This window comes from Sus scrofa, chromosome 15 (assembly GCF_000003025.6).
Source record: "Sus scrofa isolate TJ Tabasco breed Duroc chromosome 15, Sscrofa11.1, whole genome shotgun sequence".
NCBI lineage: Eukaryota > Metazoa > Chordata > Mammalia > Artiodactyla > Suidae > Sus > Sus scrofa.
In genome coordinates, this window is record NC_010457.5 from 76,028,268 (window position 1) to 76,052,238 (window position 23,971).

At 41.2% G+C, this 23,971-nt stretch overlaps 1 protein-coding gene across 2 annotated transcripts; it reads left to right on the plus strand.

Moving 5' to 3' along the window:
• On the plus strand, nt 878-23,403 carry KLHL23 (kelch like family member 23). Of its 2 annotated transcripts, none has more exons than XM_021076501.1 (4): nt 878-1,077; nt 2,490-3,704; nt 7,547-7,699; nt 21,277-23,403. In XM_021076501.1, exons 2-4 carry the CDS (start codon nt 2,492-2,494, stop codon nt 21,585-21,587), a joined length of 1,677 nt encoding a protein of 558 aa, XP_020932160.1. In that variant the 5' UTR covers nt 878-1,077; nt 2,490-2,491; the 3' UTR covers nt 21,588-23,403. The 2 variants fall into 2 exon arrangements, with proteins under 2 accessions (XP_020932160.1, XP_020932159.1); XM_021076500.1 differs by lacking the exon at nt 878-1,077 and adding an exon at nt 1,189-1,557.

The window sequence follows — 23,971 nt, forward strand, 5'->3', positions numbered from 1 at the left end:
TTTGATTGAGGCTCAAAGGCAGGTAAGGGAGTAGGAAAGCTTTATAAATGTGGGGGAAAAAAGGATGGGAGTTCCCTGGTGGTTAAGGATCCAGCATTGTCACTGCTGTGGTTCTGGTTACTGCTGTGGCTTGGTTTCCATCCCTGGCCCAGGAATTTCTGCATGCCACAAAAAAAGGTGCATGGCCAAAAAAAAGTTATGCTTTGATTGTAGGTTGTTGGCCTGGGAATGTTGGGGGATGGCTACTAGAATCAGGGAGTTTTATGTGATCGGTTTGGGGAGCATACTTGGCTTTCTCTGGTTGGTCCTAAATTGGAAGTAGGGGTAAAAATAGGGAGGTTGGCAGTCTTTGACCACCTCCTGACTGTTCTGGTCTAATTGCTGCAGAGATTGTGATTTGGCTTCCTGGGCTTCTTGTGTGATTGAGAGTTCTGTTGTCATAGCTATACAGTCTAACAATCCTCTGTTTGTATATTGTTTGTCAGACCATATTCTGAGCACACTGGACCTATGGTGGTTCTTCCCGGTCTCCTTCCTCCCTCTAGCTGGCTAGACTGTGAACTCCATGAGAGTTATGGTCTTTCACCACACTATTACCAGTGCCTATCCCTAGCGGGCACTCAATAAAATTTTGCAAATGAATGAATGACAGATGAAAATATTTGATATTGGCTTTTGTTGGGACAAGAAAATGAACTTTCTGGTGTAGCATATGGACGTCTTTAAGTGGTTAGACTGGCTGTCACCAGGAAGGAAGACTGGAGAATGTTCCTTCCAGCTACTCTGCTCTAAATACTGTAACCTGAGTCTTTGGCCCTGGTTGCTCCCAGTTTTTCTCAAAGCTGCAGGTTAACCCACAGTTAACTCCCTTCAGAGTGCTCTGCTGGGGGCGGGATGGAGTTCGTGGGAAGGCGGCAGCTGCTTCTGGCAGTTTGAAGGCAGCCTCAACCCGAGACCTTTAGGTTTGCTGCATTCTCTCCACCTCACCCCACCCCACCCCGCAATTCCTCCCCCAGCATTAGGGCCTGGGCTAGGGAGAGCTACTGAAGGAGTGAAAAGGGAGACCCCTCCCAGCCTGTAAGTCTTAATTTAGAACTTACAAAGTTTACAGAGAAAACGCTGGTGTGTGTGTGTGTGTGTGTGTGTGTGTGTGTGTGTGTGTGTGTTTGTGGCGGGGCGGTGGGGGGCGGACAAGTCCAAGGGGAAAGCTAGCTGTGCGGGCGGTCTCCTGGGGGAAGCCATCCCACCTGATGCAGGGGGTACCCAACGGAGAGGGGCCGCAGCCACGCGCCTGCCTCTGCCCACAGCGCGGCTCCGCCACCCGAGAGTTCCCGCGAGTGGCCCCCGCGCCCCAGCCACGCGGGGGGCTGTTCGGTTGGAGGCGGGGAGCAGCCGGGGCACCAAAATAGGAGCCGCTTGTGGGCTGGAGCTGCACTAGCAGGCAGCCTCCGCCGCGCCTCTTCCAAAGATGGTCAGAGGGTCCGGAGGCACCTCCGCCCCCGCTCGCCCCTAGCCCGCGGGCCCGCACTGCGTCCCGTCCCGGAGCCGTCGCCGGAGGTAGGTGCGGGGCGCACCCGCTGCCCGAGGCCAGCGGGCGGGAAGCGAGCGGAGCCGGGCGCTGGGGAGCGAGGCCGCGCCGCCTCCAGAGCCCGCCCGCGGCAGAGACGCGGAGACAATGGCCGCGCGGGCGGCGGGCAGGGCCGAGCGCAGGGCGACCGACGACCTCCGTACCTCACCTGTGCTGCGTCCCGGGACAGAGGGACGCGGGCACCTGGCCCGGCGGGCGGTGTGCGGTGCCCTCGAGGCGAGTCCCTGCGCGAGGCCCCTCGCGGGGGTGACGGTCTCCCCGCCGGGAACGCGGGCCCTGGGGCCCAGACACGCGGCTCGCGGAAACCCCTGCAGCGGCCGGAGGAGGGGGTGCGGGGATGAAGGGGCCGCCGTCCGGCTGCTTTTCTTTCTGACCTTCTCTGAGCAAAGACGCACAGGGTTTCCCTTTACCGAGATTTCTTCTAGTTTAATGTTTCGATCTTCCCTTTCCTGGCATCTCAATGAGACTTGAAAGGGAGACGGAGCTAGGGAAAAAGGTTGAACTGGGGCCGACCCAAGACGGCCAAGGTCCAGCCTCGAGTGGGGTGACCCCTCGTACACTTGGTTTGCTAAGTGTGGGATCTCTCTAGGACGGACAGCTTGAGGTAGATTGCGGAGATTGGGTGAATGGGGTAGCAAATCAGTATTTCTTCTCCAAAGGACTGCTGAACAGTCCTGGGGCCTCATTTCAGACTCTAAGCTACCCTGAATTTATATTGACCATCATATAAATTATGAAATAGTCTATCCACAATTTTGCATCATAACTTGAGTGCTGAACTTCATCTAGTTTTGCATATTCAGTGCTTTTCAACCGTTATAATATCAGGAATATTTTGCATTGATTATCTGAGGTAATATGCAAAATTGAAAACACGTTTATTGTTTCATGTTTATTGCAGCCATGGCTCTAAAAGGACAAGAAGATTATATTTACCTTTTCAAGGATTCAGCGCATCCGGTGGATTTTCTGGATGCGTTCAGAACATTTTACTTGGATGGATTATTTACTGATATTACCCTCCAGTGTCCTTCAGGCATAATCTTCCATTGTCACCGAGCTGTTTTAGCTGCTTGCAGCAATTATTTTAAGGCAATGTTCACAGCTGACATGAAAGAAAAATTTAAAAATAAAATAAAAATCTCTGGCATCCACCATGATATATTGGAAGGCCTTGTAAATTATGCGTACACTTCCCAAATTGAAATAACTAAAAGAAATGTTCAAAGCCTGCTTGAAGCAGCAGATCTGCTACAGTTTCTTTCAGTAAAGAAAGCATGTGAGCAGTTTTTGGTAAGGCACTTGGATATTGATAATTGTATTGGAATGCACTCCTTTGCAGAATTTCACATGTGTACAGAACTAGAGAAGGAATCTCGAAGAATTCTATGCTCAAGGTTTAAGGAAGTATGGCAGCAAGAGGAATTTCTGGAAATCAGCCTTGAAAAGTTTCTCTTTATCTTATCCAGAAAAAATCTCAGTGTTTGGAAAGACGAAGCTATCATAGAGCCAGTTATTAAGTGGACTGCTCATGATGTAGAAAATCGAATTGAATGCCTATATAATCTCCTAAGCTATGTCAACATAGATATAGATCCAGTGTATTTAAAAACAGCTTTAGGCCTTCACAGAAGCTGCCTGTTAACCGAAAATAAGATCCGATCTCTAATATACAATGCTTTGAATCCCATGCATAAAGAGATTTCCCAGAGGTCCACAGCCACAATGTATATCATTGGAGGCTATTACTGGCATCCCTTATCAGAGGTTCACATATGGGATCCTTTGACAAATGTTTGGATCCAGGGAGCAGAGATACCAGATTACACTAGGGAGAGCTATGGCGTTACATGTTTGGGACCCAACATTTATGTAACTGGGGGTTACAGGACGGATAACATAGAAGCTCTTGACACAGTGTGGATCTATAACAGTGAAAGTGATGAATGGACGGAAGGTTTGCCAATGCTCAATGCCCGGTATTACCACTGTGCAGTCACCTTGGGTGGCTGTGTCTATGCTTTAGGTGGTTACAGAAAAGGGGCTCCAGCAGAAGAGGCTGAGTTCTATGATCCATTAAAAGAAAAATGGATTCCCATTGCAAACATGATTAAAGGTAAGTGCAGATTCTGTATTTTTTAGGTGTTTGAGGTTAGGCCAATGGACTTACCTCTCTCACAAATAACTTTAAAAAGAATTTATCACTTTGAAATGCTACCTAGGAACTCTGGTGGCTTATACAAATAACATTGCACAGAATGTTCCAAGTGAAAAATAGAGTATAGCAGTCCCCAACTTGACTGAGAGTTATGTGATCAGCATATGCCTCTGAGGCTGGAAAATAAAACTATTTATATAAGAAAATAGTATAATTCACTCTACTCTGTGTTGAATCTTTATTTTTCTTTGAGTCTTAAGAATTTATATTTAGATAAAGGGTTAACAGGAGAGAAAGGTGAGCAGTTTCATTCATGTTCAATTTTTTTTTTTTTTTTGGCCGTCCCTGAGGTATTCAGAAGTTCCCAGCCAGAGATTGAACCCCAGCCACAGCAGTGACCAGACCAGATCCTTAACCTCGAGGCCACCAGGGAACTCCCTGCTTTTAAATATTGAGCTTTTTTCCCTCTTATCATTGGATCATCTGTCTTTTAAAAGGTCTTCCACTCAAATCTTGTGGTCTTTGTACTGTGTAACTAATTACATTCTCTCAAAAACTAGAGACAGATAGCCTCTGCTCTTTGTGATTCCAGTCTTGTCTTAGAGGATAAAGGAGGGCACCAATCCCCTGCCCTCTGGCCTGGGACCCACACAGCCACATGCACTATTGGGTCTCCGTATCTGCCTGATAAACACCGTGGTTTCTGCTGGGCTTGGTACTAGATCAGCCTTGCTGTCTTTCCCTCACACTGAAAAAAAAAAGTTAAGCTAGCATCTCATTTATTTCATTACATATATTCAGTGGTGCTGGAAGCTGCGCAAACAACTGGTAGATTGTTACCAAATTTGTGTCGTTTTTATACCAGATGTTTCTTCCCAGGCCTTTCTGTTTCTTTTTTAATGCTGGTGAGGGTGTGGGAATCTGACCTGGTCTGGGAATCTGACCTTGTGTGATCCTTAGATGAGAGCAGGAAGCCAAAGAGGCAGAGTGGTCTTGTGACCAGGCACTCTGCTTCTGAAGCCAAACTGCCTGGATCCAAATCCCAGCTTTCCACTTGCTGGTGAGCTCGGGCAAACGGTTTAATCTCCCTGTGCCCTAGTGTTGCCATCTGTACAATGGGGCGGCACCATTACATAGCTTAGGGTTCTGAGAGAATTAAATGAATTTATGCGTGTGAAGCGCTTATAACAGTGTCTGGCTCAGAGTAAGCACTCAGTAAGAAAGTACTCATTATGGTCATGAATGTCCTTATGGGAGAACATGTCAGCTTTGATAGGGCAGAAATATCTCTCACATTCCATTATTCCACAATCTCCTACAAGCCCGAAGTTTCCGTAGAAGTTGGTAGGTGGGGGGAAAAGATGGTTTAATACCCACTGCTGTTGCTGCTCTGATTCTTCACTCTGCCTGAGCCTAACACCCCCCTCTCCCCCGCAGCTGCCTTGCTGTTTCCCTGTCCCTCCCCACTAGCTGCCTCTGAATGTCCTGACTCCTTTCCTACAAAAGAAACAAGGAAAGTTCAAATTTTTTACCAGCTACTGTAAACCTGAATATAGTTCTGCCTCTGTTTCTTAATAAGATCATAGTTTCAGTGGTTTTGTAGTTTAGAATATTTTTCTTTGAGGATTAAATGTATTACTTTACTGGAATGTTGTTAAATCATATTTGAAACAATGCTTCCTAAAAAGAAAATGCTGCAACAGTGTATCCCCTGTGAAGAAAGCTACACATGTTCTTGCCTTAGGCAAGAGCAGAATGGAAGACCCTCTATGCTTTTTTTTTTTTTCCCCCTGTCTTTTTAGGGCCACACCTGTGGCATATGGAGGTTCCCAGGCTAGGGGGTTGAATCAGAGTGGTAAGGACTGGCCTACGCCACCGCCACAGCAATGCCAGATCCAGGCTGCATCTGCAACCTACACCACAGCTCACAGCAACATAGGATCCTTAACCCAGTGAGTGAGGCCAGGGATCAAACCTGCGTCCTCATGGATACTAGTCAAATTCATTTCTGCTGAGCCACAACGGGAACTCCTGGAAGACCCTCTGTGCTGAAGTCTGCATCCACCTCCCACCTGAGTCTGAAATTCCTGAGTTTTATACTTTTAAGTTTTGATTACTGATTATATCAGATCATCCCAGGGAACGGTAAACTTTTGTCAGTTGTATGCGCTTTTGGCCAGTACAATTCCGATGGGTGAACTCATGCTGAGCTTGGTTTCCAGTTTGTCTCTAGAAAGGATAACACTATGTTCCTCACTTTGCTTTATTTTGTAGTCATGAAGTGAAGCAGCAGCTTTCCCTGGTAATGAGCACCTAAATCGGGCAGAGTCAAATTTCAAATTCATTTCCTTTTTTAGTTTAGGGATGTACAGAGAAGAAATAAATACTTGAAGTTTAGAAACTCCTAACTCCCTCCACCCCCTTGTCATAACTGCCCTGCTTCTTAAATCGCTTTTGGAGTAGAAATGCACAAGGATTTCTTTCTCACTTCTTTCCCTGCTGAACCGCTTTGCTCCTTATTTTTTTATGGCCTCAGTGTTTCCCAGTTTCCTGAGCTCAGGACCTCAGAATGAATGTTGTTTGTCTGGGACACAGTCTTCCAGGCCTCTCTATCTTACCTGTGTCTCCTGCCTCGGGACCCTTCCCTTCATGCACAAGGGCCTTCTAAATCAGGCCCTCAGTACTTGGCACCTGGGCCAGCACCTCGCTCTTTCTGACTCTTGTCCTTCTACTTGTGTAGTCCCATCCGTCCATGTTTTAAAAATCTTAAATATCCTGCTGAATTAAGCCCACATTTCTTACTTAGCCATCAGGATCCTTTGCTATGTGCCTTCAATTTGCCACATCGACTTTTTTTTCTTTTTAGGGCCACACCTGTGGTATATGGAAGTTCCCAGGCTAGGGATCAAATTGGAGCTGCAGGAGTTCCCTTCATGGCTTAGCAGTTAACAAACCTGACTAAGAACCATGAGGTTGCAGGTTCAATCCCTGGCCTTGCTCAGTGGGTTAAGGATCCGGCATTGCCGTGAGCTGTGGTATAGGTCACAGACATGGCTCAGATCCAGCATTGCTGTGGCTGTGGCATAGGCCAGCAGCTGAGGCTCCAATTCAACCCCTACCTTGGGAACCTCTATAATGCTGTGAGCATGGCCCTGAAATAGCAAAAAGGAAAAAAATCAGAGCTGCAGCTGCCAATCTCTACCACAGCCTCAGCAACGCAGGATCCAAGCCACATCTGCAAACTATGCTTGCAGCAACACTAGATCCTTAACCCACTGAGTGAGGCCAGGGATCGAACTCACATCCTCATGGATACTAGTTGGGTTCATTACTACTGAGCCACAAGGTATGGCTCTGCCATGTCAGCTTTAATCCCCTCTTGACAGCCTCAGGTGTACCACCTGCTCATTTTCCAGAATCACACTGAGCTATTTGACTTTGCCTAGTAAGCCTTTGCTCTCGCCTTTTCTTTTGCATGTGGCTTCCTCTTACCTCTATTGCCAAAGGGCTCTCTACTGAGGCTGCCTGCCGTGATTCCCCTAGTAAAAATGATGTCTCCTTGCTCTGAACATTCACAGGAATGCTCTACACTTTTTCTAATTATATGTGTAAATGTCTCGCTCTCTCTAAAAAAAGTGCAGGGAATCCCTATTCATCCATCCCACTTAGCACCTAGCACAATGCCTTGCATCTGTTATTAATAATAACAAAAACAATAATAAACTTAGTTCAGTATTCAATATTCATTGCAAAAAAGACTGAAAGGCCAATCTGAAGATGTGATTTTAATTAACACACAGGCGTGGGAAATGCTACTGCTTGTGTCTTACATGAAGTTATCTACGTCATTGGTGGCCACTGCGGATACAGAGGAAGCTGCACCTATGACAAGGTCCAGAGCTACAATTCAGATATCAATGAATGGAGCCTCATCACCTCCAGTCCTCATCCAGGTAACACAATGCTGTCTCAAATAGCACTTGCTGTGATCCAGCTTATCAGTGTAAGAGGTGGCTGAAAATGAGCTGGAAGTAGAAAGTCCTAAATTTATGACTGCACATGGGTATAATTAAAAGGCTCAGAATATTCATACATCCATCTAACAGTAATCACAACTTATTCCAGTTAGATGACATCTACAAATACTTTCCCTGATGTCTTTACATGGCATATATTTTAAGCCTGTATGGTTTAAAGTGCTAGTTTATGCTTAAACTTTTTTTTAACTTAGATTCTTTTTTGGTGTTTCCTATTCCTTAGTTATATGCTTTCTTTCATTTGCTACTTGCATTATGTAAAATGCAATTTTTATGAACAGTTAAAAAACACTAGCCTATCAAATAGTTGAGAAGGAGATCTGTTGATTCATTTCAGCAGGAGATATTTTTTAGGATTTTGCATGTGATATTACCTTAAATTCTTTTTTTTTTCATTTTTAGTTTCAGTTTTATTGAGGTATAGTTGATTTACAATGTTGTGACAATTTCTTTTTTCTAATTTTTATTTTTTTAATGAATTTTATTACATGTATAGTTATTTGTGATAATTTCTGCTGTACAACAAAGTGATTCAGTTATAGATATACACACATCCATTCTTTTTTTAACTACTTAATGGATTTTATTATATTTATAGGTGTACAACAATCATCACAACCAAATTTGACAGCATTTCCATCCCAAAGCCTCAGTGCATCCCCCCACCCCCCAACCTGTCTCATTTGGAAACCATAAGTTTTTCAAAGTCTGTGAGTCAATATCTGCTCTGCAAGAAGTTCATTGTGTCCTCTTTTTAGATTCCACATTTAGGTGATAGCGTTTAAGGTTGGTGTCTCATTGACTGACTGACTTCACTTAGCATAATTTCTAGGTCCATCCGTGTTGCTGCAAATGCTATTATTTCTTTCCTTTTAATGGCTGAGTAATACTCCATTGTGTACATGTACCATATCTTCTTTATCTACTCCTCTGTCGATGGACATTTAGGTTGTTTCCATGTCTTGAATATTGCAAATAGTGCATCAGTGAACATTGGAGAACATGTGTCTTTTTGAGTCATGGTTTTCTCTGGAACACACATCCATTCTTTTTCAGATTGTTTTCCCATACAGATTATCACAGAATATTGGGTAGAGTTCCCTGTGCTATACAGCAAATCCCCATTGGCCAGTCATCCCATTTATTACCTTAAATTCTAACTACAACCCTGTGAGTGAGTATTGTTTACCTCTATTTTACATATTTGAAAATGGAGGCTTAGGATAAGTAGCTTTGCCAAGGCCATACCGTTTGGAAGTGGTGGATCAGGGTTCAAACTCAGGTAGTTTGATACCATAACCTGTGCTGTAACCAATAGCAATCTGCCTCTCCTTAAGGGACCAGACTCCCCTACCTTTGACTACTGCAGCTAGTTCTACCATCCATCGTACATGTCATCGCACAGCTCAGAGGGAGCACACCTGAACCTGGTGCTGTGTCTCCATGTGCTATTGGGCTTGCATGAGAAGAGACTTAAGCCACTTGCTGTCCTGGCTCTGAAAACATCACTGAGGTAGCCTTCTGTCTCCTAGTTTTTCAGATACATTATCCCAGACTCCCTACAACTTTCTGTTATGACCAGTGAAGTTATAACGGAAAATAATAATAACACAGACACACCTCATTTTATTGTGCTTCACTTGATTGTGCTTTGCAGATATTGCATTTTTTACAAATTGAAGGTTTGTGGCAACCCTGCATTGAGAAAGTCTATTGGTACCATTTTTCCAATAGCATCTGCTCACTTTTTGTCTCTGTCACATTTTGGTAATTCTCACAATATTTCATACTTTTCATTATTATTATATTTATTGTAGTGATCCATGATCAGTGATCTTTGATGTTCTATTGTAACTGAATTGGCACTTTTAGCAATTAAATGTATTTTTTTAAATTAAAGTATAGTTAGTTTACAATGTTGTGCCAATTTCTGCTGTACAACAAGGTGACCCAGTCATACATATATATATACATTCCTTTCTTATATCATCTTTCTCTTGTTGTATTCCAAGAGACTGTATATAGTTCCCTGTACTGTACAGTAGGATCTTGTTGTTTATCCATTCTAAATGTAATATTTTGCATCTATTAAACCCCAAACTCTCAGTCTTTCCCACTCCCTACCCCTACCTTGGCAACCACAGATGTGTTCTCTATGTTTTTGGGTCCCTTTTGTAGATAGGTTCAATGTGCCATATTTTAGATTCCAGATATAAATGATATCATATGGCACTTGTCTTTCTCTTTTTGACTTACTTCACTTAATATGATAATCTCTGCTTGCAGCCTTGTTGCTGCAAATGCCATTATTTCATTCGTTTAATGGTTTAGTAATATTCTACTGTGTATATGTACCACATCTTCTTAATCCATTCATCTGCTGATGGACATTTAGGTTGTTTCTGTGTCTTGGCTCTCGTGAATAGTGCTGCAGTGAACGTAGTGGTGTGTGTACCTTTTGAATTGTAATTTTGTCCGAATATACCCCCAGGAGTGGGATTGCTGGATCATATGGTAGTTCTGTATTTAGTTTTCTGAGGAACCACCATATTGTTTTCCATAGTGGTTGTACCAATTTATCTACACCACAGCTTGAGGCAACAGAGGATTCTTAACCCACTTAGCAAAGCCACAACTTAAACCTGCATCCTCATGGAGACTACACTAGGTCTTTAAACTACCGAGCTACAGCAGGAACTTCTCCTGCTTTTTTTTTTTTTTTCCCCCTCAGGATTGCTTTGGCGATTCTAGGTCTTTTATGATTACACAAATTTTTGGATTTTTTTTTTTTAGTTCTATGAAAAATGCCATGGGTAATTTGATAGGGATCACGTTAAATCTATGGATTGCTTTGGGTAGTATGGACATTTTATTTATTTATTTTTTGCTTTTTAGGGCTGCACCCACAGCATATGGAGGTTCCCAGACTAGGGGTCCAGTTGGAGCTGCAGCTGGCGGCCTAACCACAGCCACAGCAACATCAGATCCAAGCTGTGTCTGCACTCTACACCACAGCTCACAGCAACGCTGGATCCTTAAGCCACTGAGCGAGGCCAGGGATCGAACCCGCAATGTCATGGTTCCTAGTCGGATTCATTTCTGCTGCACCACGATGGGAACTCCAATATGGATATTTTAGCAATATTAATTCTTCGAATCCAGGAGCGTGGGGTGTCTTCCTTTCTTTGAATCCCCTTTAATTTCTTTTATTGTTTTATAGTTCTTAACATATAACTCTTTCACCTCCTTGGTCAGATTTATTGCTAGGTATTTTAGCAATAAAATATTTTTAAATCAAGGTATGTACTTTTTTTTTAGACATAATGCTGTTGCACACTTAGTAATAGACTATAATGTAATATAAGCATAACTTTTATATGTACTGGAAAATTAAAAAAAAAACCTTCGTGATGCTTTATTGTGATTTTCACTTTTTTGTGGTGGTCTGGAACTGAATTCACAATATCTCCAAAGTATACCTGTAGTAGCTACATTTATTCAGTAAGTATGTGCCATGCACTAACTATTCCAATACTTCCACATGTGTTACTCTATTTAAACTTCACAGCAATCCAGTGAGCTAAGTACTTCTATTATTTTATAGGTCACTGGGGCACAAAGAGAGTAAATAAATTACCCACGTTCCACTAGTGCTTGTTGTGAAATTCCAATCCAGGCAGTCTGGCTGGGAGTCCATGCTCTTAACTATACTGTTATCTCATCTGGTCCTCAGGTTAACCTTATGAGTTCCATACCACTCTGACTTATCTTTACAAAGAAAATCCAGTGTATGAAAAGTCAGACTAACAAATACAAGGGCAGTTATTTACATTATAGATTTAATATATATTTCATAAAAGGATTCCTTTAAAATGTCTCATAACATACTTAAATTGGATATGTCTATCGCTTCTTAACTGCTTGAAAGAATTTAAAAGGCAGTGAGACTTAAGCCAAATTATGAAAAGCCATGACAAATTAAAAAATCAATCAGAAATGAATATTAAATTACAGCATGAATCAATAGGGACATAGCATTCCATTTGTAGTGTTTCGATTTACATTGAACATTTTTCAGACATGTGTGAGAAACAAAGGTATCAATTTAGCACCTTGCATGGTATTTTTCTGTTTAGCTCCCACAGTGTTCAAAATATTTTTAAATGACTTGTTACCAATATTTAAAATTCAGGAGATTTCAAATAAAAATCATAATTTCTGGCCTTTAGAAAAATTTCAGGATTGGGCAACCTTGGATCATATTCTTTCTGGCAGCAATCACTGGGGCCAAGTAGTGTCTGTTCCCTTTGGATGAGGCTTGAATGCTCCATCTCACCACGCTTACTCCTGTTCCCATCACATCATAGACTTATGGGGCCCATGTTGTTTTTCTTACCTCTAGCCTGTTATATCCTTGGCCCTCGAAGGTCTTATCCTCTAGATATAGAGGATATGTCATAGCAGGATATGTTTCTTATGCATTTTAGGCGCTAAATTTTCAGTCTTCAGTCTCTACCTTGTAGATTTGCAGCTTAGACCTCAAAGAAATGACTATTATTTCTGAAAGGTAATGTAAATGTTATATCTGTTTTCTGGAGTTTCCATCGTGGCTCAGCAGTAACGAACCTGACTAGTATCCATGAGGACACAGGTTTAATCCCTGGCCTCGCTCAGTGGTTTAAGGATCCGGTGTTGCCACAAGCTATTGCTCATATCTGGCATTGCTGTGGCTGTGGTGTAGGCCAGCAGCTGTAGCTCCGATTTAACCCTTAGTCTGGGAACCTCCATATGCAGCAGGTGTGGCAGTAAAAAGAAAAGAAAAAGAAATTGAGGGTGGAAAGACCTTCGGTCTAACTAAGGGGAATCTGACAATCATAAAAGATTTCCAGGAGTAGCTTGTTATGATTTAGGCCTTAAAGAATGGCTACAATAAAGGAAGGTAATTTTTGAGGAAAAGTGTTCTGATAGAAAGTTAGCCAATGAAGGAAGACAGAAGGTAAAGTTCCAGGTTCACTCCAGTTCCTAGGAGTAGAAGTATATGAATGAGAAGATGTAAGAGGGTTAGAATGGGAGACTGGCTGGGAGAGGTCAGTTGAAGCACAAATCATGCAGGGCTTTGACCGGCAGTTGGGAAAATTTTTAAGATAGAGAACAAAGTATTCAGAGTAGGAGAATGGTGTATGATCAGTGAAAGTTTTAAGAAGAGAATAGCTTTGAGGAGTTCCCGTTGTGGCGCAGTGGTTAACGAATCCGACTAAGAACCATGAGGTTGCGGGTTCGGTCCCTGCCCTTCCTCAGTGGGTTAACGATCCGGCGTTGCCGTGAGCTGTGGTGTAGGTTGCAGACGCGGCTCGGATCCCGCATTGCTGTGGCTCTGGCGTAGGCTGGTGGCTACGGCTCCGATTCGACCCCTAGCCTGGGAACCTCCATATGCCGCGGGAGCGGCCCAAGAAATAGCAACAACAACAACAAAAAGACAAAAAAAAAAAATAAAAAATAAATAAAAATAAAAAATAAAAAATAGTAAGAGAATAGCTTTGAGAGTAGACTGGGCGAGGGATGGCAGGGTGATTTGCTAAAGCTATTGTAATAAGCCAGGTGAGAAATACCAAAAGCCCAGAGTGCTAGGAATAGAAGACAGGCAGGTGTAAGGAATGTTATGGATTCAATATTGATTGAATGGTAGTGATTTCTCCTCTCCTTTGGCTGACTGGACATAGAAGATGAGGATGAGAAAGGAGTTGACAGTCATTCAGCTGTCTCTGGCTGTTTGACTTTGCATTGAAGGAGTAGCCAATAGGAGGGGAGAAGAGGAGAGATAGTGAGCTGCTTTGTAGTTAAATGTGAAAGACTATTTAGATAACCCAGAAGCAATGGGAAGTGTGGTTCTGAAGCTCAGGAGAAAAAAATGTGGCTAAATACAGAGTTGTTTGCTTAGAGATGATGGCTCTGTGTGGAGGTGAATGAGATACTTTGGGAGGGTGGGACCAACAACACAGCTAGAAGCAGAACTTTGAGAGACATCATTAGTTAAAGATGAGCTGAGAAAGAAGAGTGCGTGAAGAAGCTGGAAGAAGCAGCAAGTGATGAAGAACAATCGTGGGGAGTTGTGTCCTGTGGGCAGAGCATTCTTTCCTGGCTCTACCATTTATTCACTTCTCTAATCTGGAGCAGCTTAAGCTGTTGGGTTTTATTTTCCAGCAAAATGAGGAAGTTAGATTAGGTAAGCTTTACAGGTCTTTTCAGTGAGAAACAAATCTTTGGCAAAAATTTTAAAGCATTTCAGTGGATATTGAATTCCTGCAAATATTGTGGTTGTCTCTGAATCCCCACATGGCTTTGTTCCTATCACTTATATGACACTGGATACAGACTTCTGTGTATTTATAGTGAGTATTTGTGTGTAAACTCCTTGAGCGGGGACAGATGGTGCCATTCTCATGCTTGATTTGAAATTGTTCAGTCATTTGTTTGTCCAACAGATATTTGCCAAGTACTTCATACAGGTTGTATGCTGAGCTGGGAGCTCAATAAACAAGACAGTCCCTTAGCTTTAGTACCTTTGTAGAGTGGCCAGCAAAAAAAAGCTGAGGAGGTTTCTGTCAACCAAAACAGAACATTATGTTGTGGATAACAAGTGAAAACTGCCAGGAATCACTTTATTTTTATACTTTTAAAAAATTGAGATAGTTGATGTACAATATTATCTGTTATAAGTGTACAGCATAGTGACTTAGAATTTTAAGGTTATGCTCCATTTATAGTTACTATGAAATATTAGCCATATTCCCTGTGTTATATAATATATCCTTGTAGCTTGTTTATTTTATATGTAATAGTTGATACCTCATAACTTCTACCCTGATCTTGCCCCACCCCCAGTGATAACTACTAGCTTGTTCTTTATATCTGATATCTGTGAGTCTCTTTCCTTTTTTTGACCACACCAATAGCATGTAGAAGTTCCCAAGTGAGGGACTGAACCTGCACCACACCAGTAACCCAAGCCATTGCAGTGACAACACTGGACGCTTAACCCTCTGAGCCACCAGGGAACTCCTGTGTGCTTTTTTTCAATCTAAAAATGTCTTTATTTTATACAGTTCTTGAAGATTATTTTCCATTTAGAGTTATGAATTTTTTTTTTTTTGTCTTTTGTCTTTTGTCTTTTCAGGGACGCACCCAAAGCATGTGGAGGTTCCCAGGCTAGGGGTCTAATCAGAGCTACAGCTGCTGGCCTATGCCAGAGCCACAGCAATGCCAGATCCGAGTTGTGTCTGCAACCTACACCACAGCTCATGGCAACACTGGATCCTTAACCCACTGAGCAAGGCCAGGGATTGAACCTGTAACCTCATGGTTCCTAGTCGGATTCGTTCCCTCTGAGCCATGATGGGAACTCCTAGAGCTATAAAATATTAACTATATTCCCCATGTTGTACAATACACCCTTGAGCCTATCTTACACCCAGTATTTTGTACCTCCCACTTCTTCACCTCTATTTTCCTCCTACCTGCCTTCCCACTGGTAACCACTAGTTTGTTCTATGTATCTGTGAGTCTGATTCTTTTATGTTAGATTCAGTAGTTTGTTGTATTTTTTATATTCCACGTATAAGTGACATCATATAGTATTTTTCTTTCTCTGTCTGACTTACTTCATTAAGCATAATGCCCTGCAGGTCCATTCATGTTATTGCAAGTGGCAAACGTTCATTCTTTTTCATAGCTGAGTAGTATTCCATTGTAAATATATACTACATCCTCTTTATCCGTTCATCTGTTGACAGGCACTTAGATTGCTTCTGTGTCTTGGAAATTTGTTAATAATGCTAATATGGACACTGAGGTGCATGTATCTTTTTGAATAGTGTATTCCCAGTAGTGAAAATACCATATCATATGGTAGTTCTATTTTTAACTTTTTGAGAAACTGCCATACTCTTTTCCACAATGGCTACAACAGTTTACCTTCCCACCAACAGTGTATGAAGGTTCCCTTTTCTCCCCGTTTTCACCAATATTTGCTGTTTGTGGTCTTTTTGATGATAGCCATTCTGGCAGGTGTAGAGTGATATCTCATTGTGGTATTAATTTGCACTTCCCTGATAATTAGAAATGTTAATCATCTTTCCACATGCCTGTTAGCCATCTGTATGTCTGCTTTGGAAAAATGTCTATTCAGATCTTCTGCCCATTTTTAATCAGGTTGTTTATTTTTTTGATGTTAAGTTGTAGAGGCTCTTTATGTATTTTGGTACTAACTCATCGGTCATATCATTAGCAAATATTTTCTTGCATTTATTAAGTTGTCTTTTCATTTTATCAGTGGTTTCCTTTGCTGTGCAAAAGCTTTTAATTCTAATGAGGTCCCATTTGTTTATTTTTGCTTTTATTTCTTTTGCTTTAGGAGGAGAATCCAAAATTACTGCTACAATTTATGTCAGAGTGTTCTACCTATATTTTCTTCTAGGAGTTTTACGGTTTCTTGTCTTACATTTAGGTCTTTTATCTATTTTGAGTTTATTTTTGTATATTGTGTGTAATTTCATTCTCTTACACATAGCTGTCCAGTTTTCTTAGCACCACTTGTTGAAGAGACTGTCTTTCTCTATTATATACTCTTGCCTCCTTTGACCATAAGGGTACAACTTTAATATACAGAAATTGACCATAAGGATACAACTTTAATATACAGAAATCTGTTGCTTTTATTTTATTTTATTTTTCATGTATTTTTATTTTTTATTTTTTTCTTGTTTTATTATTTTAATTTTTTTCCACTGTACAGCATGGGGACCAAGTTACTCTTACATGTATACATTTTTCCCCCACCCTTTGTTCTGTTGCAATATAGGCATCTAGAGATAGTTCTCGGTGCTACTCGGCAGGATCTCCTTGTAAATCCATTCCAAGTTGTATCCAATAACCCCAAGCTCCCTATCCCTCCCATTTCCTCCCTCTCCCCCCGGGTAGCCACAAGTCTATTCCCCAAGTCCATGATTTTCTTTTCTGTGGAAAGGTTCATTTGTGCTATATATTAGATTCCAGTTATAAGTGATATCATATGGTATTTGTCTTTGTCTTTCTGACTCATTTCACTCAGTATGAGAGTCTCTAGTTTCATCCATGGTGCTGCAAATGGCATTATGTTGTTCTTTTTTATGGCTGAGTAGTATTCCATTGTGTATATATACCACATCTTCCGAATCCAGTCATCTGTCGATGGACATTTGGGTTGTTTCCATGTCCTGGCTATTGTGAATAGGGCTGCAATGAATGTGCAGGTGCATGTGTCTCTTTTAAGTAGAGTTTTGTCCAGATATATGTCCAAGAGTGGGATTGCGGGGTCATATGGAAGTTCTATGTATGATTTTCTAAGGTATCTCTAAACTGTTCTCCATAGTGCCTGTACCAGCTTACATTCCCACCAGCAGTGCAGGAGGGTTCCCTTTTCTCCACAGCCCCTCCAGCACTTGTTATTTGTGAACTTATTAATGATGGCCTTTCTGACTGGTGTGAGGTGGTATCTCATGGTAGTTTTGATTTGCATTTCTCTTATAATCCGCGATGTTGAGCATTTTTTCATGTGCTTGTTGGCCTTCTGTGTATCTTCCTTGGAGAACAGTCTCTTCAGGTCTTTTGCCCATTTTTCTATTGGGTTGTTGGCTTTTTTGCTGTTGAGTTGTATAAGTTGCTTGTATATTCTGGAGATTAAGCCCTTGTCGGTTGCATCATTTGAAACTATTTTCTCCCATTCTGTAAGTTGTCTTTTTGTTTTCTTTTTGGTTTCCTTTGCTGTGCAAAAGCTTTTCAGTTTGATGAGATCCCATTGGTTTATTTTTGCTCTTATTTCTGTTGCTTTGGGAGACTGACCTGAGAAAATATTCATGAGGTTGATGTCAGACAGTTGTTGCATTTCTATAAACTAACAACAAATTATCAGAAAGAGAAATGAGGGCAACAATCCTATTTACCATTGCATCAAAAAGAATAAAATACCTAGGAAAAAACCTACTTAAGAAAGTAAAATACCTATACTTAAAAAACTGCAGGGAGTTCCTGTCGTGGCTCAGTGGTTAATGAAACTGACTAGGAACCACGAGGTTGTGGGTTTGATCCCTGGCCTTGCTCAGTGGGTTAAGGATCCGGCATTGCCGTGAGCTGTGGTGTAGGTTGCAGACGCGGCTCGGATCCCACATTGTTGTGGCTGTGGCATAGGCCAGTGGCTATAGCCCCGATTAGATCCCTAGTCTGGGAACCTCCATATGCCGAAGGAGCAGCCCTAGAAAAGGCAATAAGACAAAAAAACAAAAAAAACAACCTGTTAGACACTCATGAAAGAGACTAAAGTCAACACAAATAGATGGAAAAATATACTGTGTTCATGGATTGGAAAAGTTAATATTGTTAAAATGAGCATACTACCCAAGTCAATCTACAGGTTCAGTGCAGTCCCTATCAAAATACCAAGGGAATTTTTTAATGGAACTAGAACAAATAATTTTAAAATTTGGGAATTCCTATTGTTGCTCAGCGGAAACAAATCCAACTAGTGTCCATGAGGATGTGGGTTCAATCCCTGGATTCAATCAGTGGGTTGAGCCTGAAAACTTCCATATGCCACAGGGTGCAGCCCTATAAAGCAAAAAAAATAAAATGAATAAATAAATTTAAATTTGTATGGAAATACAAAAGACCTCAGCTAGTGAACAATCTTGAGAGAGAAGAACAGAGCTGGAGGAATCAAGCTCCCTGGCTTTAGGCTACACTACAAAATGGGAGTAATCAAAACAGTTTGGCTGGGACCAAAAACAGACATGTGGATCAATGGACCAGAATAGAGAGCCCAGGAATCACTTTTTTTTTTTTTTTTTTTTTTTTTTTTTTGTCTTTTTAGGGCTGCACCCATGGCATATGGAGGTTCTACTAAGAGTTGAATCGGAGCTGTTGCTGCCAACCTATACCGCAACACAGAAACTCCACATCTAAGCCATGTCTGCAGCCTACACCACAGCTTATGGCAACACTAGATCCTTAACCCACTGAGCGAGGTCAGGGATCAAACCCTGGTCCTCATGGATACTAGTTGGGCGAGGTTCGTTAACCACTGAACCATGACAGGAACTCCCAGGAATCACTTTATTTTAAACACTTATTGCTATAGAAAGATTGAGATACCTCTTTTAACATGAGTCATAAATGGAGGAATTTTTGTAAGTTTTGAATAATTTAAGAAAAGCCTAATCAGCTCATTGTTGAATCACTTATACCACCTGATAAAATTTTGGAATTGTCATTAATTTTCACAATAACCATTCGATGGAATGATTCATATAATTTATATATATAAACAATGTGTCACAAGTACTTAGAACAACTGAATCCTATAAAAATTCTGCATGTAGGAGTTCCCACTGTGGTGCAGTGGGTTAAGGGTCTGGCATTGCTGCAGCTGTGGCATAGGTCATAAATGTGGCTTGGATTCAGTCCCTAGCCTGGGAATTTTCATATATTGTGAGTGCAGCCAAAAAAGAAAAAAAAATCCTGCATGTATATAACTGGAAAGTAATAAATGGGTTTTTCAAGTGTGGGAGAATTCTTATTTTCTTGAATGTTAGAAACAAGAATGATAATATGTGCACTCAAAGCAGAAATACCAATCTTCTCAGACTTTTTCTTAGACTTTGAAACCTAAATAGCTAGAACTTTACTGTTAAGAATTTGTTTTCCCTACTTAAAGGGGAAATCACATTTTTGATCGTACATTCTTTCTAAAGAAGGGCTTATAAGCTTTTCTTCTACAAAGTAATGGGAATGCATATTTGGTCACAGAGTGTGCAAGATACAGTTCATTCATTGTTCCAGCAAACATCTATTGAGTCCTTACAAGGTGCCAGACACTTGCCGTCCTTCCTCCACTTGGGAGTGGAGTGGTGGGCAGGACATAGTTCCTGCACTGTTAGAAGGAAGAGAGAGATGAGAAACAAGAAACATATCAAGTCATGAGAAGAGCTTCGGAGAGAATTAAAATAGGGTGATGTGGTAGAGATGCCTGACTAGCTCCTTTAGGTTGGATGATCCAGGAAGCCCCTCCAAGGAGGTGACAGTAAGATGAGAACTGAATGACCAGAAGAAGGCAGCTGTGCAAAGACCTGGGGAAAGAAGAGACTTCCAGACAGAACAGCTCAGCAATGGCGAGCTAAATATTCTTTTGTTTCCTGTAATATTCGTGACACTGACAAATCCTGCTCTTCCTTCAGGTCTGCAGCTAAAAGTATTGAAGTGTAATCTTAAGGTTGATGTTCCCAGAGAATGAACTCACAGGCTGGGAGTGATGTTAAAACTGAGGGTGTGGAAGAAACAGGGCTGGGGCCAGGGTGAGGCAAGTGGGACGCTTGAGGCACAGAATTGAAGGAGTCACTTAGAGAGGAAGATCCTAATGTTTTGTGCTCTCGGCATGTGCCTCGCTCTAGTCACAGCCTTGGGAAGAAGGGAGAGGAAGTGAAGCTGCCAAAGATCCTGGTGCCTTGAAGAGACAGCATGTTTGGATGTGGAGGGGGAGATAAAATGGAAAAATCAGAACAGCCTGGAAGGCTGACCCTGGAAAGGTGGACTCCCAGCATCAGGACACAGACCTCACATGGCAGCCCCCTGCCTTTGAGCACCTTTCACAGCTTCTTAAGATCATAGACTGTTGTCTCTCATCAAACTAGCTTGTGTTTCTCTAACTTCCTGTGTCCTTGCCTTGACCAGACGTGTGAGAGAGGCAAGCAAAGTAATCCACATGGCACCTATGGCAGCAGATACTCATAGATTAGCTGCTAAGACCAGAGGGAACCTACGCTGATTACTTAGGACGTCTCCATGGCAGAGGGACTCTACTGCTGCCACCTTTTATATACAGTGTAGAGTGAAAGGTGCCTGTGCTGGGAAATTCCCAGAAGGGTAGCCGTCCCAGGATGAGCTCCTTCCAGCGTCCTGCAAAGCCAGCAGCATAAGGATAACCTGAAAGACAGTGGCAGGAACAGGTGATCTTGAACCCAGTGATTGGGAATGGATTTGAAGGCTCAGTGTTGTGGTTGGTAAAGTGTGTGCTGGAACAATGTCGAAACTACCCTGTTTTTGTATGCTAAATTGTTCTTTTTTTTTCTCTCTTGTGCTGTTTTATGGCTGCACCCATGGCATGTGGAAGTTCCTAGACCAGGGGTCAAATTGGAGCTGTAGCTGCCGGCCTACGCCATGGCAACACAGGATCTGAGCTGCATCTGCGACCCACACCACAGCTCATGGCATATGCTAGATCCTTAACCCACTGAGTGAGGCCAGGATCCCTGCGTCCTCCTGGATCCCTAGTTGGATTCATTAACTTCTGAACCACGAAGGGAACTCCTGTATGCTAGCTAAATTGTAAAGCATTATTCCATCACCACCCTAAGGTCTCTTTTGTTTGTTATTCTAATAAAAATGTGCTTTTTTTTTCTTTTTACTAGAATATGGATTGTGTTCAGTTCCATTTGAAAATAAGCTCTATCTAGTTGGTGGACAAACTACAATCACAGAATGCTATGACCCTGAACAAAATGAATGGAGAGAGATCGCTCCCATGATGGAAAGGAGGATGGAGTGTGGGGCCGTCATCATGAATGGATGTATTTATGTCACTGGGGGGTATTCCTACTCGAAGGGAACATATCTTCAGAGCATTGAGAAATATGATCCAGATCTTAATAAGTGGGAAATAGTGGGTAATCTTCCAAGTGCCATGCGTTCACATGGGTGCGTTTGTGTGTATAATGTCTGATTAAATCCATAGAGATGACCAAGTAGGTAGTCACTGTTTCAGGGTGTAGGAAAAAAAAAAAAGGGAAATGTAGGGTTTGGAGTCTCTTACTTGTTTTTGTGGACTGGCACTTAACAGGTACATTCCTGTTCCTAACCTCCACTCTACACCCCTATCCAATGATTAATGGTCCAGAAAAATCTTATGTATACTTACAGTTGAATCAGTGGGGTTAAAATCTATAATCTTTGCCTATCAAAGATGATTTGGAACATCAGACACTTGGCAAAAGGTGAATTGCCTTTGTGGTGAATTTTTTTTCTCCTAATAGCATCAACACTGGGTGTAGGTCAAAATCATTCTGTAGAATGAAATGTCTCTTATAGCCCTGTAATGTAATAGATAGTGTACATTAAGCTTCCATGAGTAACAAGGAATTTGCAATATAAGGAGGGAATCTTCTCTACCTCTAAAGAATCAATACTTAAAATTTTTGTCACCTTTAGCATTATTTAGAATGTGGACTTAAATCTAGTTTTTTTTTTTCCTTTGTAGCGTGTACTATTTATTGTAATTATTCCTTATTTACTGACTACCAGAGATATACAAGATACTGTGCAAAGATTATTACTGTTCAGAGTTTACAGACTAAATTAAAGAGAATGGAAAAATCTGAAAAATTGCAGAGAAAATAGTTGAACATTTGCTGATCCTTAAATCTATTTTTAATTTCAGCATTGATGTAAATTGCTGGTTTAGGTGTCTTTAGTTGAAGCATGTTAGAAAAATGTTCTTTATTCATAAGTATGAATACATGTCTGCATATGAAATTGAATTGTAGAGCCAGAAAGCATATAGAACAGTCGTGATATAGTAAAAAATACATTGAGGAAAAGAAATTTGAATTCATTTGTAACATTGGATGGAGTCACTTAACCTCTATTCAATTAGAGGTGCCCTTCCCATGTACACTGGCACTTGGGGTCATAGATCTGCCTGGATATGGATCCCCACAACTCTTGGGGTGGCCTGGATGGCTGGAGCTTCTGGGCCAGAAACATGCCTGTCCATTTTCTCCAGTGTGCAGACCGTATCACTTTCCATGTTTGCCATAACTTGAGAAAAGTTGGGAAGCATTGCTTAGGTTAATTCATCTGAACTTTGAGTAAATCTGTTAGATCATCTCCCCACCCTCTTCATTTTTTAAAGAGATAGTGATTATTTTTAACTTTGAATATGTAAGTTTAAATTTGCCTGATGCTTCTGGGGTTTTTGGTTTGTTTGTATGTTTAATTTTAGAAAGAACCTGTCTAATGCATTCATTTCAGAAGGCATTTTTTAAAAATAGATAGAACCCTTCAGGAATACAATATGGTACTACATAGAAAGAGCCACAAAACAATGATGTCTTTGCTTCATATTCTACTCCTGAATTTGTAATCTAAAGAATAATATAAAAACAAAACAAACAGAATGGAAAATGAATGAGGTTGTTTATGTCTGCAGTATTTATAATAGCAAAAAATTGGAAATAACCTAAATGTCAAAGAAGAAAGTGGGCTAGTAGAAAGAGTGAAGTCTTATACTGCTATTAAAATAATTATTTGGAAGACTGTGTAGGAACATGGACATGTCTGTGATATGATGAGTAAAATAAGCACAATACAAAATGATATGCACACTATCATTGTGACTGTAAAATGCATGTGGAAGGCAGTATGCAGAACTGAAATTCATTGTGTTAGTGTAGGGGTGAATGGGATGATTTTAATTTATTTAAGTGTTTTTCTTTAATATTGCTTTGTATTTTCAGTAAAAATAAAGAAATTGCTGTATACATGGTAAAGCTGCTTGAATTTGGTCCAGTTGAGTTGAAGACAGTTGAATTTCTGAATTACTGAAACAAATGAATTATAGACTATTTCAATTTATAATTGAATTATGGACTGTTTTATTGCTCTCAAGGTCAGTTCCATTTAATGCTGAATCAATAGTATGTTACCCAATAGTGCTTCAGAGATCTGTTTTATGAATAGGTAAGAATAGTTGTAATCACCTTCTGCTCCTTTTAGCTTATCTAGGTCCTATAAAATCCTGACTGAAGTCTACCTTCTGGGAATTCTTTCCTGTGTTTCAGCCACAGTAACACTCCCCTCGTCACATATAAAGAATTTGTCATTTGTATGTGCATATTATGTCTCTTGGTTTGAGATCATGGATCCTATCTTATTCTTAGTATTGTCAAGGTCTAGCATTTCATTTGTGTATCTGAAGTTGTTTTTTTTTTTTTTTTTTAAGGTTGTACCTGCAGCATGTGGAATTTCCTGGGGCAGGGGTTGAACCTGTGCCACAGCCATAAAGAGAACCACAGCAGTGATAGTGGTGGATTCTTTTTTTTTTTTTTT